Source organism: Nyctibius grandis, chromosome 2 (genome assembly GCF_013368605.1).
Source record: "Nyctibius grandis isolate bNycGra1 chromosome 2, bNycGra1.pri, whole genome shotgun sequence".
NCBI classification, from domain to species: domain Eukaryota; kingdom Metazoa; phylum Chordata; class Aves; order Nyctibiiformes; family Nyctibiidae; genus Nyctibius; species Nyctibius grandis.
In genome coordinates, this window is record NC_090659.1 from 101,841,925 (window position 1) to 101,858,988 (window position 17,064).

Here is a 17,064-nt window from a genome sequence, read left to right on the forward strand (position 1 = left end):
ATTATAGGGCAATATAATTTGTGTGCTTTCCAACAAGATCTTTCCGCAGATCTGTAGTGCTTGTTGCAGCAATATCAAGGCACCAAGACTCTTGAATCCTATTCCAGCCAAGTGACTTTGTAGCTATACTGACACCAAGGCGGCTGCTGATGTGCTTCACACGCAGAGAATTAGAAGGGTTTGATTTGTAGAGTTCAAATTAGAAAGAATTTATATGAGACTAACAATAAATTTAAGAATTAATAAAGGGTAAGGATAGGTTCCCATGGGTGACCTTTAGGTCCCAGGTTGCCTACTGGTGACTCTGGCTTTCCCTCTGCCTGCACAGTCACCCTTTTTTTTTTTAATCTCTCTCTTAAGAAGTTCAGAACACAGCACTTAAAACAGCTTATGTTACAAATCACAGAATCACAGAATCAACCAGGTTGGAAGAGACCTCGGGGATCATCGAGTCCAACCGTTGCCCTGACACCACCCTGTCAACTAGACCATGGCACTAAGTGCCATGTCCAGTCTTTTCTTAAACACATCCAGAGATGGTGACTCCACCACCTCCCTGGGCAGCCCATTCCAATGTCTAATAACCCTTTCTGTAAAGAAATTCTTCCTAATGTCCAACCTGAACCTCCCCTGGCGAAGCTGAGGCTGTGTCCTCTTGTCCTATCGCTAGTTGCCCGGGAGAAGAGGCCAACTCCCACTTCACTACAACCTCCCTTCAGGTAGTTGTAGACTGCAATAAGGTCACCTCTGAGCCTCCTCTTCTCCAGGCTAAACAACCCCAGCTCCCTCAGCCGTTCCTCGTAGGACAGACCCTCCAGACCCTTCACCAGCTTGGTCGCCCTCCTCTGGACTCGCTCCAACACCTCAACATCTTTCTTGAAGTGCTTTCTTGAAATGAATGCCCAGAAAATAACTAATTTTACCCTATAATTCTTCTAGCTAATGCTTTGTTTGCTTTAGTGTGTTATGTGAAGTACCATCCTGAACAGAGAGTTACAGTGAAGAAAAGTGAAGAATTACAGAAAAGGAGCAGATATTTGATATGAAGATTTATCAGTCAAACTTAGCTTTGAAAATCTCATCTCTCTCTGAAGAGTTGCATAGGGAGAAGTCAGATTTCTGGACTAGGTTTTTCTTACACGTGTTCATTTCAGGGCTGGCTGGCTGATGGGCTAACATCAAGGTTTCACAGAAGTCACTGTTAGGGCTGCTATCTGTTAAATTCAATGAGAAATGCAGGCAAAAAAAATCAGATGTTCTGAAAAGAGCTATGAAATTAATTGTAAATAACTGCCTACACCTGTGTTAATTTTTCTGTAGTGTATTATTTTGTTGCTAATAAAACACAAAATATTTTTTCCAAATACATGTGCCCACACATAATATACTGAGCAGTAAGTATGAGAGGTGCAGTAGTCACTGTACCTTTACATTATTCAGATTTTTGGTTAGTGTTTTGAATTTGAGTCCACCTTATCTAAGTATAGTCCATTTAATCTTAATGGATGAAACTTTCTTACTACGTCCTCCACTTAGTACCTTTCTGCTCAGCTTGACATTTCATGAAATTTCAGAATAGCAGTAGCTCTTTAGTATCTATTATCCAAACGTCATTCAGAAAGACATCCAGAAACATGTTTGGTCTTGCAATGATTTGTGATACTTTTTGTAAAGCTAAGTTAATGAGACAGCAGCTCTGTTTATTTAAATTGGTTTAAAATGTTCAAGATTGTTCTGAATTGTAAGGTGTACATTTGTTTAATCGATAGAAGGTTTTATCTGAGATTTTACCTATTTAAAAAAGCAGCTGGTCTGTGTTGGATCATCATATTAACATGAAGTATCTGTTCTTCAAATTGAACACCATGAATACATTATTACTGATTTTTTTTTTTTTTTTTTACATTTGGGTTTTTTTATTTCCATACAGGGAGGTTATTTTAAAGAAGAACCATGGGCGTCCATTGACAAAAGCAAAGCAGAGGAAAAAGCGAAAAAGAAGCAAAAAAATGAAAGGCAATCATACAGAAATGACAAAGAAAATGTTAGGTGGAGCAGCTCATCATCCAATTGCAGATACCCAGGACACATCAGACAGTGAAGAGGATGACTCGGAAGAAGAAAACAGCAAATCATTGTGTACATTCAGTGAAGGTCCAGAGGATCCAGTAACAGTTTGTGAACAGCAGCTTAATGGTGATGATGAAAGCCTAGAAGAAGCTGCAGTGGTTTCAAGGGAAAGGTTTCCCGTCACTGTGTCTGAGGTCTCAACGATGTCGAACAGTGCATTGAAAAATGAATTGCCTGTAGAAAGTGATAGTTCACTTCTAATAGATGTAAAACCTTTTTCTACTGAAAACCTAACCAAAAATTCATTTGATGATGAGGAAACAAATCGAAGGCACAAAGAAAATCTTCATGGAGGCAGTTTCCTAAAAATAAGCAATGATAAAAATTCCATCCAGGAAACAGAAGGCATCTCTGAAGATTATAACATGCCACTGTTAAGCACAGAAAACAAACTCGGATCATATCAAATTACATGTGAACCTGATGTGGAAGATAAGGTGTTAAGTTTAAATGGTGAAGAAAAAGAAATCTCTCAGTGTTACAATTCAAACATTTGTGATAATGTGCCTGATAATAACATAGAGGACAAAGGTGCATTAAAAGCAGAAGAGAATAGCTCTAATGCCTGGGCTTTTTTTTCAATAAATTTACCTACTGAGGAATTGCAGCTGGGCTTTGATACGCAAGTTTCTCTCTCTTCTTGGTCTGACGATAAACTTGTAGGTGAACAAAGAACCCCAAAAATGAGGAAACCTAAACAGACTCATACAAGCAGTTCAACACAGCTAAATTGCTATTGGTCAAATGAAGGATTGGTAAAGGAAAACCATCTGGTAACAGTAACTGAGGAGGCTGGCAATGTGATAAGCAATGGTCTATCAGCATCTCCAGCTGGTGAAGTGCCCTTTGATTCGCTTGTGGAAGCCAGGGCCACCTTCATGCAGTGTTCGAGTGAAGTAAATGTTCCAAGAAATGATGCTGCACCAATTACTTCGAAGAGGAAAAGATACAGAAGAATTGTCAACTTGGCACCAAAGTTTAATCTACCAAGACAGATTGCTGGTAGTAGAGAAGGATGGAGGGAAATCCCAGTAAAAGATGATATTCCCAAAAAAAGTCCTTTGGAAGTGGAGCAAAAGAGCTTTCTAAGGAAGGACTGTGAAGAGGAACGTGAGCAGAACTGTGCATTGCAGGAATATTCTGCACCTTATAGTGGCACTGGAGCAACCTATTCCTTACCTGCCCTGGATGTAGATGCTCTGTTACATGGTATTTCTTTAATTCATTCAGGACAGTCTTCTCCTATGCCAAAATATTCCTGCAAGGTTTGTGTAGTTTCCAGGATGAAGAAGGAGCAAGCTAGAACTCTTAACCAACAACAGGTAGTTGATAAAAAAGAGGGCGAGAGCAAACAAGTTTCTTCAGAGGTTACAAATAGCCAACCAGATATTTTGTCTTCTGTTAAAGTTGTTTCTGAATATCCAGAAGATTCTAGTATATTGGCAAGCTGTGGTGAAAATGTGCATGAAGCAGATGACCCTGAGCCAGCAGAGGCCTCACAACTTGAAGATTATCAAGATGTGAATATGAAATGTAGTTTTCTGGGACTTCCCTTATCATTAGGATTTGCTTTTCAACTTGTGCAGCTCTTTGGCTCTCCAGGTCTTCCACTGGGTAATACCCTTCTTACAACTCCTATGTAAAAAAAAACAACCAACAAAAAAAAAAAACCAACCACAAAACCCACAACCACCCCAAAACCCAAAACAAACAAAAAAAACACCAAAACATCCCCAAAAAACCCAACCAACCATCCAAAACCAAAATCCTTATGCTTAAATACTCAGTTTTATTGCAGGTACCAATTAATCAAATGTTAATCCTATTGAAAGGAATCACTGCTGCTTTGGTAATTACTTATTTTATTTTATTTTTTACCTAAAATCTTCTTCGGTCTCTGTCAAAGGTGCCGTTGGGTTTGGCCTCATATTTGTAGTCTCTTTAGTAACAAAGACTTAATAACTTTAAATCCAAAGCATGAAGCTCTTGTTGATGTTTTAATACATCCTACTGAGTAAGACTTTACTGTGTTGATTGCAAAACTAAATGAAAACATGGTACAAAATGTGTGCTCTTATATAAAGGTTGCATGTTTGGTTTTATATCCCACCTGGTTAATATAGTAGCATTCCTTTTTCTTTATTTAGTAAAGTTTTCATACACCCTTATGTGGCTGAGATACTGTTGAACATCTTTCCCAAAATCTAATTTAATTTGAAATTGAATATCAAACTTATGAGATGCATTTTCTGATAGTGCATACCTTCTTCTTAATCATGGATGATTAAGAAGTGTCACAGTGTTGTATATGACATATTTTTGTAATTTCAGTTTAATAATTTTAAGTTAGCAGTTAGAAGTATGACAATCAGTCCTCAAAGAAGTTGTGTGTCACAACCATGATTTCCAAATTTGCCTCAGGCTAATGTAACCGTAGGGAGCTGTAGCGAGCAACAACAACAGACATTTGTTTGGAAATCACCCTAGGACATGGTGCTGTGTACGCACCTGCTGAAAGAGCCATGTTCCCTGTGCGTAAAGTTCTGCAACTTCTTTGGTCCAAACTTAGTCAGTGGAGAAACAGTAACTTTGATTTGGCCAACAAATAGGATTAAAAAACACAGACTGTTTTTTCAGCACATAGACCTTTACACCTGTTTGTTTCGGTAGAATTTAAAATTAAGCATGTATTTTCATATGAAAATGTCAAGATGACAACTGAGGAGCAGTTTGTGTCTGTTTATATGCCCAAACTCACCTCATTGTAAAAGTTGATGGCACTGCCAGAACAGTGATGCAAACCACTGGCAGCATTACTCAGCTTGGTCCCCAACGGGTGTGCAGTGCTGCTTTATCTAAATCTGGCACCACACCCCAAAGAACTTGCCATATAGAGTTGAAACACAGCAGAGAAGTACTGCTGATGTCCTCGACTATTACATCTAAAAAATTGTTCTCCTCCAAACTTTGTGAATCTTCATATATGTGATCTTAAATTTCATCATCTTGGAGGGAGTTGGCCATGACTTGAAAACAGGGATCTTCCGGGGGGGGGGGGCGCGGAAAGGGCAGGCATTCAGAAGCACTCAATAGGTTAGTGAACCAGATGTCATTCTTCTCTGTGTCAGTAACAGGTGAAATTCTCTGGTATTTCATGATTTTCCTTTGGAAATAATCTTTAAGAAATACAAACCCACCCTGCTATCTCTCTGAAGCCCTGCCAGCTTGTGATTGCTGTTTGTCCGTTTGGGTTTTTTTACCATCAAAATTGTGCATGCTCTCTGCAAAAGGCGGGCCACATTCTCATTTGACTATAATTTTGCTACAATTTCAAATATTCTTGTGCTTTTTTGTGGCCTATTATATATTGATAGGCTACTATTTATTCATGTACAGATTCGAGCTGTAGTGTTTTACAACACTGGCAATTGCAGTCAATTTTTATTGAAATTACTGGAGGGGAGGGAATTTTGGTAAATACATGTCTGATTATTTATAAATGAAAGATCTAGTTGACTGACTTGCTTGTATGATTCTCATATAAGTGTAGAATATATTTTAGACTGTTTTCCTACAAAGTATCTCTTTCCAGCTTCTTAAGAAGTCTTAGAGTTAAAACATTTTAGAAAGTAATTTCTTTAGTGGTATTGCACAAATTCCTATAATGAAATCTTTTAAAATTTAAAGATTGTTACTTAAGTTGCATTTTGTTTAATTTATGGGCTGAAAGCTTTCTGGTTTTCTTGTTTGTGCCTAGTTTGGGGGGAGGATATGGTAGGAAAGCCTTTGCCTAAAAAAAGAAAACAAAACTAAATCTCCTCCCCCTCCTGTGCACTGGCCTTAGATTCTAGAAAACCTAAATTCTGACTTTGGCTTATTTAAATATCTGCTGATTTTTTAAAAAGTCTATAAATACTATGTGTGCAAAAATTGTAATTCAGTGATATATTTTGGCTATGGAGAGATCTGAACACTCAACTACAAAAAATATTTTCTTCTGCAGAATCCTTGTTGCCAGATGATTATATAGTTCCTCTTGACTGGAAAGTTTCAAAGATGATCTATTTACTGTGGAAGACCTCTGTGGAGGTATGAATTTTAGGGGGATTTCAGAAGTCTTTCCAATATTCCAGGTGTAAAGAGGAATTCTTCAGTTCATAAGCAAGATGATGTTCTTTGCTAGTACATTTGCTTTGTTTTTTAATACCCACAATGAGGAGGTGGATGTTTCATGTACTCTTCTGAATACTTCCAGAAACAGCTTGAGGACATGGTAGGATTCACGTTTTGAAAGATCAGCTTCAGAAATGTATACAAAGTAGTTGAAGGAGGAAAAAAAAAAAACCACCTTGATACTTGTGTCCTGACCTGGCCTATGTTCATAAAGTACAAGCTACCATTATCCAGTTGTTTTCCTTTGTATGGTTTTCTCCCATCATCTGAGCAAATTTCATCCTCCACTACCTGTAGCTTCTTCACAGCTACTTCTACAAAGAGTTGTAGCAGAGAAGTCATTCTGAGTGACTGACAGCAAATTAATTCTCCTTATCTAGTTAGAAAATGTTAACTTACAAATTACTTTTTTTCCCACTGTGGCTCTTGCTTTGTGAGGGTTTATTTTTATTTAAGGAGCACTGTAGTGTCTGGTAGTGGAAACAAGGAAAATCCTGTAAATACAATGAAATAGTAACTATAAAATAGACATAGACCTTGTTCTTTCCTAAAATAACAAAATCTCTTGTCACATACTTTCTTTTTTTCTCCCGACTATTATTATCTACTTCAGGAAAAACAGAAACCAAATGGATTGCAGAATGGAAATGCCTTGGCTGGTAAGTGTATTCTGTGATACAAAAACTGTATAAAATACTTCTTGTACAGAAGAGAAAATAGTTAATGCTGATGCGTGTCATAGGTTTTCAGCACAAATGAGTGATAATGCTTCTCTTTGTGCAAAAGCACGAGGATGTGGTAAATGAACTTACGCCTCTGTGGATTGTGTATATAGTATGGCAGAGCTACGGTCACTGTGAATCATCACTTTACATTTCCTGATGCAAGTGCTGAAATTCTTTGCCTTTTAAAGTTTCCAATGTGGATTTAATCCAATACTTAGGTCAAGTTTACCCATTCCAGATCAGAAGGACGTTTAGCATGAAGTCTTTCTTTAGACTTTATTTCTCTGAAAGGTTGAGTATCTTAATTAAATTTAATGGTCACTAAAAATTGCCAGCATAATAATAGGTCCCACACTTGAGCAGCAAGAGATACCAGGGTCCATAGGAAGCTGTGGACTTCTGCATGCATTAATTCCTGCAGTGTGGAGGTTATGGGATAAGGTTGCTGGTTGTCTTTTTCTATGATTTCCGTATCGGTTTAGTATAATTTCACAAATTCTATAATATGAGATTAAAAATACACAGTAGTAGCTCCCTGGAAGCTCATAGGATTTGATGTCTGAAATAGAAGCGGAGTTTCTCTATTTTAAAAAAGAGAAAAGGATGCGCTTGGAGAGCTGAGAGGAAGCGTAAGAGTAGGAATACACACACACATATATGTATATATATAATTTCCCTGTCAGAGACACACCTGAAAGATGTAGTTTATTTTGTAGGCCATTTAGGAGGCAAAATCAAGATGAAATAATTCTGATGAAATAAACGCTTGTTATAGAAATACACTATCCTGACATAATATAAATGACAGACTACATAAGATAATTTCAGGTGTCCTTGGCTGCAGTTTGTAATTTGTTTATTTTTTAGATGATATTATTAGTCTTGAAGATCTAAATAAAAATTGCCAAGAGAACCAAGACTCTTCTGAAACATATCCAGAAGTGGAGCTGTTTCAAGGAATGATAGAGGAGAACACCATGACCTGCACTAGCAGTGGCTGTCTGGGTGCTGAGTTTCATCAGTCATGACTGACCTTCTTAAATTCTGCCTGAAGGAAAAGGTAATCAGTTGCACTTGTGAATGTGTTTGTTTCTTGTATTATATTTGACCAAGCATCTAAAGAACATCGGTTGTTGTAATTTTTAAAGTGCATTTTGTATCACCCAACTGACTTGATTTTTTACTTCAGGTTAGGACTGAGGGGTGGGGGTTTTTTTGTTTTGTTTTAAGCCTGAATGGGGAAAAGAGAAGGCAGCATTTTGTTACTAAAGCCATGTGAATTCTTTTCTCTAAAATCTAAAACCTGCCTGGTGAAGTGAAAGCAGTAGTCTAGGATGCTTTAGAGCTGGACTTCATTCCCAGTTTGATTACTGTGGTGATCTGGAGTGAGTCACGTCGTCTCAGTGCTATTTTCCTCATCTCTTCAGCATGGGGATCAATGCTGACTCCGTTAAGGGTCTAATTATGAAGAGCACTGTATGAACAATAAAACAGTATTTCACTAAATCAAAAAAGCATGTGGCAGTTCTGCTTTTCAGTAGAGAATCAGCAGCAGGAGGTTGCAGTAGGACTCCATATATTGCAGTGTTAATTTTTCATGAATGCTTCATTCTGTATGACAAAGTGTGCTACTGAGTATTAGAAAGTACGCTATCGTGTTCATGCTTGTCTTGTGAATTTCTGAACCCTTTGGTAACTGGGCAAAGTTTATCCAGTTTGTTACAGAGAGTTATTCTAGGTAGATTGTGATAAGAAGGAAGGACTTTGGGATCCATCTGGAAAATGCTAGCTTAACTTCCATATTGTTTTCCGTCAGTTTTTCTTTCCAAAGTGAAAAAAGCATTAATCTGTAGTTTTAAAATAAGGAAACTGAGGTACATGGAAACAGAATACAGTGCTGGCTTATGTTAGTTCTAGGGAATATAGAATTAAAGCAGTGTGTTATTTGCCATGGAAGAAGACTCCCAGTGAGTGTTTGGTTTTAAAAAAAAAAATAAAAAAATAGGGCATTGCATGCTTTGCGCAGAAGTACTTGGTCATGAAGGTCTGTGCTGTGATTGCATGGTTAAGCTGGAGGTCCCTTGTTAGAGATGAAGCCCTGGTCCTGGCCGCATGGTCCCTTGCCCCTTACAGCAGCTTTGGTGCTCAGCAAAGCCTTTGCTTTGGTAATGCTAAGCCAGTTAGGGCTTTCTATTGGCAGGAGGGAAGTTAGTCGGGGGTTTTTGTGTTGGTGGTTGTTTTTTCTCCAGTTGAACATCTGAAATGAGTCAGGGAAAGTCCTGATGGCTGTTGGAGGGAGAGGATGAGACACCAGAGGCTGGATGGGTTTAGGCTGCTCTGGAGCTGCAGTCTGCTGCCTCAGGCCCAGCTGGTGTGACGGGTCGCTGCTGCTGAAAGTGGGAAGGACCCTGCCTCCCAGCCCCACACCAGTTATCAGCTCCAGCACTCACTGGCTGACACGAAGGCTATAATTTAACCCACTAACCCCACAGGAAACAAATGGATAGTTTTCTGCTGGGCTGACAAATTTAGACAAGCTTGTGTAAGGCCCAACTTAATGCCAGAGCTGGGGCCAGGGAGCAGACAGGGCTGTGGTGCTGCAGAGGCGAGGGGCAGGACATGAAGGGCTTCCCGCTTGGGTGGCAGTCAGCTCTGATACCAGGGACCACATACCTTCAGATGAAAGACTGCTTTTAAGCTTATATAAATGTTAAAAAGTTAAAAAAAAAAAAAAAAAAAAAAAAAGTATGTGAAAAGCAAAAAGCATCTCTTAAGAGTTTTCAATCGACTTGTGCTCACTGTCAGGCACAGGATACCGGGTAACACAGACCCCTGTCCAGACCCCGCGTGGGTATTCTAGCAGTCCTTTAAAATCTGGATGTGTAAGCACTGCAAAAGGCAGGTGAATTTTTCTGGCCGATGGTGCCCCTGGTTTTGAGGGATAAGGTTGTCTTTCCTCACCACAAAATCATTCTCTTCTGGTTGCTGATTAAAGCGGACTTGACAAGAATGATGTCCCAGAGTGGTTGTAAAACTGCTCAGGTGAACAGCTATAAATGTTAAAATGGATTTTATTTCATCAAATGTCAGGAAAAAAACAGCAGTAAGAAAACTGAGGCATTCGTACTGAAAGCATTTTAAATCACAGAAAATAAATGGAGAGCTAATACGATCCCTTCAGTCCCTTTAGATTTGAGAGTAAACTAAGTATTACTGGCCAAGTGCCACTTAATCTGTTAGTCAGATGATCATGCTTCTGTATTCATGTTGTAAAAGGGTGTTTTTATTCAAATGGGAGAGTAAACAGTGGTGGTGTTCCTCTGTGAAAACACAGGGCTAATCTCAAGTTGTTGTGAGAGCTCCTTATTGCTGCTTTGGCAACACATGAGTATTTGTTCTGGAGATTAAGCAAGAGATCCTGAATTAAAAAATGCTGAGATCAGTGAAAACAGGATTATTTTAGAGCCTAGAATTTCTCCTTAGACCAGGACTCCCAAGTGCCAGCTGTTAGACAAATGTAGAACAAGATGACAAAACCCAATGTCGGTTTAAGCATTTATCTGTGGGACTACTGCAAAATAAAAGCTGGCATGTTTGGTTTTGAAGCATAAAGTCCCTGCCAGGACACTTCCTTCACCACAGCCCACTAGGGTCGTGGTTTTGAGGAGACAAATCTCTTGATGACATGTTATTGCTCCTCCTTTCCATGGCTGTGCTATTCCTGTCACTTCCCTTTGCTGAATATGATGCTTCTGCAGCCAGAGAGTGAGGCAGTTCCACTCTATCATCCAGTGCACAAAGGCATCCAAAAAGTTTTCAATCTGGACCATGGAGCTGAGGCAGGTTGTCCTAGAGCCATGTGATCAACAGGACACAGGCAAAGGAGCAGGAACACATAGCTGGGACAGGCAAGTCTTTCGGCTAGCATGAAAAAAATAATCTAAAAGATACAAAGCAAACTAAAGCTGTCTTCCAGTAGTGCCACAGAAAATACCATCCCACAGCCAAACTTCTTCCAGTTGCTACTTTGATACAATGATAATAAACCCATATTTTCTCTATCCTTTGACATTTAACCACTAATTTTAAACAAAATGAAACATGAAAAAGTGCACAGAATTATCACCTCATGTGCCTTTTTCAGTGCCTACCAGCAAAACCTAGCCTAAAATTTACTTAAGCAGAAAGGGGAATAAGAGCTGCCCAGAACAGCATTTCTGGAGCTCTAAGAAAAGAGTAACCATCAGATTGTGCTGGTGCCTCACATGAACTCTGTAACTTGGAGGCCTGTGAGGTCCTGAGTGAATGTGACAGGAAAAAACTTGCAACATAACAAGAATTATGAGATATAGCTATGCTACAGTAGTATTGGTTGAATGGCTCTTCATTATATAGTGTTTGTGACGTGTAGAGAAAAAAAATTCCACTGTGTTACTCTTCTTATTTTTCAGCCTTGAGATTGCAAGGTCCTTACTGTCTCTAGTTTTGATATCCAAGTTTTCTTCTGTTTCTTTTCCGTTCTCCTTGCATTTTTTATTTTTCCTTCGCTTTCCAGCATCTGCTTCCTTTCCATTCTTTTTATTTTTTTAAAGAAATAACCAACATCTGAGTATGAGAAAGAAGGAGACTTTTTAAAATATCAGACAGGTGAACTCTTCTCAGTCCAAGGGGCTGGAATTGCAACCATTGAAGTCTTCCTACAGTCTGCACTGTTGTGATATTTCAGCAGAATCTCTTCTTTTTTCTTACAGAAACTTCTCACTTTGATTCCACCATGCAAGGACTTCAGTTGGCCACCAAGGATTTTAAATGTAAGGAATAACCTGGAAGACAGTAATCACTGTAGATTTTTGGTGTGAATCTTTGGCCTTCTAACCCCCACAGCTCCCCGATATCAATATCTCTGTCCATATAATAAAAATCAAGATTGAGATAACTTCACTGTGTGTGGCAAAAAGTCACTTTGTGAAGCCGCTTGGGATTTATGCCTTCTCAGTACATCCTCGAGTGTGGTACAAAGAGACTGAGAGGGGAGACAAGTAAGCAGAAAGGAGGTGTCTGTTGGCATGAGGTGTGAGCATCAGCCTCTGATATGGAGTTCACTCATACCAGGATCCCAGATGTTGCCACATGAACTGGTAGTGATGCCTACCTGCAAGGAAAGATGCCTCTTCTCTGTTGCAAATTAGGTGTTTTACCCTACTTCTGTCTGCTCTTACCTTTCACCCTGTCACTCATAATTACATCCCAATTTTTTTACAATGTCAAGTGGAGTAAGTCTTCATCAGTTGCTCCTATTCTTTCAATCAGAGGTGCACAACTTACCTTGTTTTCTCCTGAAACCAGGCTTATTGCTTCCCTCCAACTAGACTCACTTGGGACTATAGAAATAAGGAGAAAATTTCACTATAGGCCTGTTTCAAACACACTGGGGGAAAGATGCATATGGTTTGTGGTAGACTGATAAGACCTATAATTACCACTGGTGATCAGTGATACGATGTTTCTGTTAGTAGTATTCCTTTTGCTGTTTTTTACTTAAAATTCTTATGATGTGAGGAGAAATTTAAGCTCAAAGCAGTTTTTCCTTTTTCCTTTTTTTAATATGGTAGTTTTTCCTTCAGAATTAAGCGTGGTGTTTATTCCTCAACTAGAACAGTAACCTTACTGGTGACAATTCTGTTACTGAGGAAATTGTCCCAATAACACAAGTGGAATATTGATTTCCAGGGGGAGTTGACCAGCAGAAATTAATGAACTCCTGACAGTAAAATCTAAAATTTTGCACATATAAATGTCTATGTAAGGCTCACACAGATATCAGAAAAGTTGGAAATATTTACATATGTAGAGTGAGCTAAATTACATAGGCGATTATTTTCACAGAATCACAGAATCACAGAATGTTAGGGATTGGAAGGGACCTCGAAAGATCATCTAGTCCAATCCCCCTGCCGGGGCAGGATTACCTAGACCATATCACACAGGAACGCGTCCAGGCGGGTTTTGAATGTCTCCAGAGAAGGAGACTCCACAACCTCTCTGGGCAGCCTGTTCCAGTGGTCGGTTACCCTCACCGTAAAGAAGTTTTTCCTCAAATTTAAGTGGAACCTCCTGTGTTCCAGCTTGCACCCATTGCCCCTTGTCCTGTCAAGGGATGTCACTGAGAAGAGCCTGGCTCCATCCTCTTGACACTTGCCCTTTACATATTTATAAACATTGATGAGGTCACCCCTCAGTCTCCTCCAAGCTAAAGAGACCCAGCTCCCTCAGCCTCTCCTCATAAGGGAGATGTTCCACTCCCTTAATCATCTTCGTGGCTCTGCGCTGGACTCTCTCTAGCAGTTCCCTGTCCTTCTTGAACTGAGGGGCCCAGAACTGGACACAATATTCCAGATGCGGCCTCACCAGGGCAGAGTAGAGGGGGAGGAGAACCTCTCTTGACCTACTAACCACACCCCTTCTAATACACCCCAGGATGCCATTGGCCTTCTTGGCCACAAGGGCACATTGCTGGCTCATGGTCATCCTGCTGTCCACTAGGACCCCCAGGTCCCTTTCCCCTACGCTGGTCTCCAACAGCTCTGCCCCCAACTTGTACTGGTACATGGGGTTGTTCTTGCCCAGATGCAGGACTCTACACTTGCCCTTGTTATATTTCATTAAATTTCTCCCTGCCCAACTCTCCAGCCTGTCCAGGTCTCTCTGAATGGCTGCACAGCCTTCCGTTGTGTCAGCCACTCCTCCCAGTTTGGTGTCATCAGCGAACTTGCTGACAGTACACTCTAATACCTCATCCAAGTCATTAATGAATATATTGAATAGAACTGGTCCCAGAACCGACCCTTGCGGGACTCCGCTAGACACAGACCTCCAACTGGACTCTGTCCCACTGACCACCACTCTCTGGCTTCTTTCCTTCAGCCACTTCACAATCCACCTCACTACCCGATCATCCAGACCACACTTCCCCAGTTTAGCTGCGAGGATGCTGTGGGAGACCGTGTCAAACGCTTTACTGAAATCGAGATAGACCACATCCACAGCTTTACCATCATCTATCCACCGGGTAACATCCTCATAAAAGGCTATCAAGTTGGTTGAGCAAGACTTCCCGTTGGTGAAGCCATGCTGAGTGCCCCTAATGATCCCCCTATCCTTGATGTGCCTAGAGACAGCACCAAGAACAAGTTGCTCCATCACCTTTCCGGGGATGGAGGTGAGGCTGACCGGTCTATAGTTACCCGGGTCCTCCTTCTTGCCCTTTTTGAAGACTGGAGTGACATTCGCTTTCCTCCAGTCCTCAGGCACCTCTCCCGTTGCCCACGACTTAGCAAAGATGATGGAGAGTGGCCTAGCAATGACTTCCGCCAGCTCCCTCAGCACCCGCGGGTGCATCCCATCAGGGCCCATGGATTTATGGACGTCCAGGTTGCTTAATTGGTCCCTGACCCAGCCCTCATCAACCAAGACAGATTCCTCCTCTATCCTGACTTCTTCTGGGGCCTCAGGGGTCCGGGGCTCCTCAGTACAGCCTCCAACAGTATTTTCATCCCATGTTTTTAAAACACAGTTTCACCTTTTTTTTCCAAGGTGTGACTGGATTAATCTATGTTCTTTTTTTTTCTGTGGAGGCTGTAAACAGGTCAAAGCTTCTCTGCCAGCTCTCTGTCACTTTTGCTTTTCTGGAGAAGCACAAAATTGCCCTGATGTATTGCTGTGGTCCATAAAATGTTGCGACATGTTCTGTGATGCCTGGAAATGGAGTGCTATGAGTAGACCCAGTTCATGATGCCGAGGTGGCTGGCACTTTCACCTGCAGAAGGACATGAGTGCAACCATGAACGAGGGGAGGAAAGCAGAAAGCAAGAGGTGTGGTGGGATGGACCAGAAAGAGAAGGGGCTGTTGGGGGCAGAAGGATCATGAAGGATTGCTATTTATGAGAAAAAGCAGAAGCGCTTGCTGAAATAGCAAGTAATGAAGGTGAGACAGGCAATAGAGAATGGAGGGAGGTGAAAGGACAAATCAAAAGATTACAGGATGGAGGAAAATGTCACTGAGGGACAGCTGTGGATAAAGGATAGAGGAAAGAAAAAATAATTATGGAGAAAATTAATTTAATCAGAGCAAACTTTGTCAATTAGGAGATACGCTGGAGCACCTCTCCTATGAAGATAGGCTGAGAGAGTTGGGGCTCTTCAGACTGGAGAAGAGAAGGCTCCGGGGAGACCTTCTAGCAGCCTTCCGGTACCTGAAGGGGGCCTACAGGAAAGTGGGAGAGGAACTTTCTACAAGGGCACATAGTGATAGGATAAGGGGGAACGGTTTTAAACTGAAAGAGGGTAGATTTAGATTAGATATTAGGAAGAAATTCTTTACTGTGAGGGTGGTGAGACACTGGCACAGGTTGCCCAGAGAAGTTGTGGATGCCCCCTCTCAGGCAGTGTTCAAGGCCAGGTTGGATGGGGCTTTGAGCAACCTGGTCTAGTGGAAAGGCATCCCTGCCTGTGGCAGGGGGGTTGGAACTAGATGATCTTTAAGGTCCCTTCCTACCTAAACCATTCTATGATTCTATAAACTGTCAAGCATAAGGCAGGAAATTTCATTGTAGTGAGAAGGAGGGACAGAAAAGACAACTCTCACCTTTTTTATGGTGAAAAGGGTGAGAAAAGATGAATGAGGAGCAGCAAGGAAGCTTAGGTTTTCTGTACTTGGCAGAAGTAATACTTACCTCTTCCACAGCTTCCAGATCCAGAATATTTGTCCATTTATTCATTCATCTCCCCTTTCTCATCTTTCCCCACACCCTTTTCATTGTGCATCAGCTGAAGAGCCAATACATGACTGCAGTCACACTGAAGCTCCACCATGGTCTAAATTGCCAGTGTGTCCCCACTCTCCACTTAAATAAATTAAAGCTGTGTGTATTTCAAAATTAATGTTATGCCATTGGCAAAACTTATTGCTGCACCTTTTCCATGCATTTCTCATGATTTTTCCTTTCCTTGGTTGGAAGTGCATTGCTCTTCTGCCAGCAGAACATTATGCAAAATGTAATGGGGAGGAGGAAGGTAATTCATGCTGGTCATAACTGCAGCTTCGGACTTACCTGAGGCACCAGTGGCAACAGAAAATTTAGTTTGTTTTCAAGAAAATGCCACCCAAAGGTTAATATTTTCTTCCTACTTTTATTTATTGAGAGAGAAATCTGAATGCATACATTTTCTTTTACTGAATACTGACCTTCCAGAATGCTTAAAATAAAAAGTTTTCAAAATCTCGCAGTATTCTTGTATGGACAAAAGGGGTTTCATCTTTTAGTAAGGTGTTGCCCATTTAAGTTTACTTAAAAAAAACCACCAAACTGGTATCTTTTGAATTTCGAAGTTTATTTATCTTTTTTCCCACTTGCTTCAGCTAGTGTTGGTGTGCCATGTCGCAGCGAGCTCAGCTTTTTCCTGGTATGTGAACACGCTCTTTAGTGCTATTTACAAACTCTCGAACCTAAATCCTCAGCCATGTAGTTGCGTGGAGGTGGGTCCCTGTGGCATACCTGGGGCTGGCTGCTAACCAAGCTGGGGCTGGTACTGCGAATGGCTCTGGGAGGGTGTGATACCGATACCGCACCAACTATTTTTGGTTTAATTGGAAACTATAGTTTCTGTCTTTGGCTTGTGTGGTGATTGAAGCAGGTCAGGTTTTCTGCAGGGGAAATCTTGTTAAATTTCCTATAGTTTGTCATGTGATTATATGTTTGGAAAGAGTAAAGCTGATGTTGTGAGGGTGATGCACAGGGTCATTCGTGCAGTTCAGGGCAGTTATTTAGCTACAATCTGCTTGGAATCCTCGGCTGCTGCGTTTTTTTTGGTTTGGTTTGGTTTTGGGAGGGGGGAGGTTGACTCCAGTAGCTCCATCACTGTCCAAAAAGAGAGGAAAAAAAAAAAAGAAGAAAAATAAAATAGATCAGTCTGTACCTGGGTATTGTAGGTAGCTCCGCTCCTCTTAAGTGAATTGATGATTCCCTGTCTGGGATGC

General features: G+C 40.8%; 1 protein-coding gene across 2 annotated transcripts in view; it reads left to right on the top strand.

The window, feature by feature from the left end:
* LOC137677794 (uncharacterized) overlaps positions 1 to 11,969 on the top strand; it is a 47,543-nt gene extending 35,574 nt beyond the window's left edge. For both annotated transcript variants that reach the window (XM_068425398.1, XM_068425399.1), the window contains 5 exons: positions 1,931 to 3,744; positions 6,134 to 6,219; positions 6,917 to 6,962; positions 7,896 to 8,088; positions 11,780 to 11,969. In XM_068425398.1, coding sequence (XP_068281499.1) covers positions 1,931 to 3,744; positions 6,134 to 6,219; positions 6,917 to 6,962; positions 7,896 to 8,056 — 2,107 coding nt within the window. In that variant the 3' untranslated portion in view covers positions 8,057 to 8,088; positions 11,780 to 11,969. The remainder of the gene's footprint in view (positions 1 to 1,930; positions 3,745 to 6,133; positions 6,220 to 6,916; positions 6,963 to 7,895; positions 8,089 to 11,779) is intronic.
* The last annotated feature ends 5,095 nt before the right edge of the window (positions 11,970 to 17,064 follow it).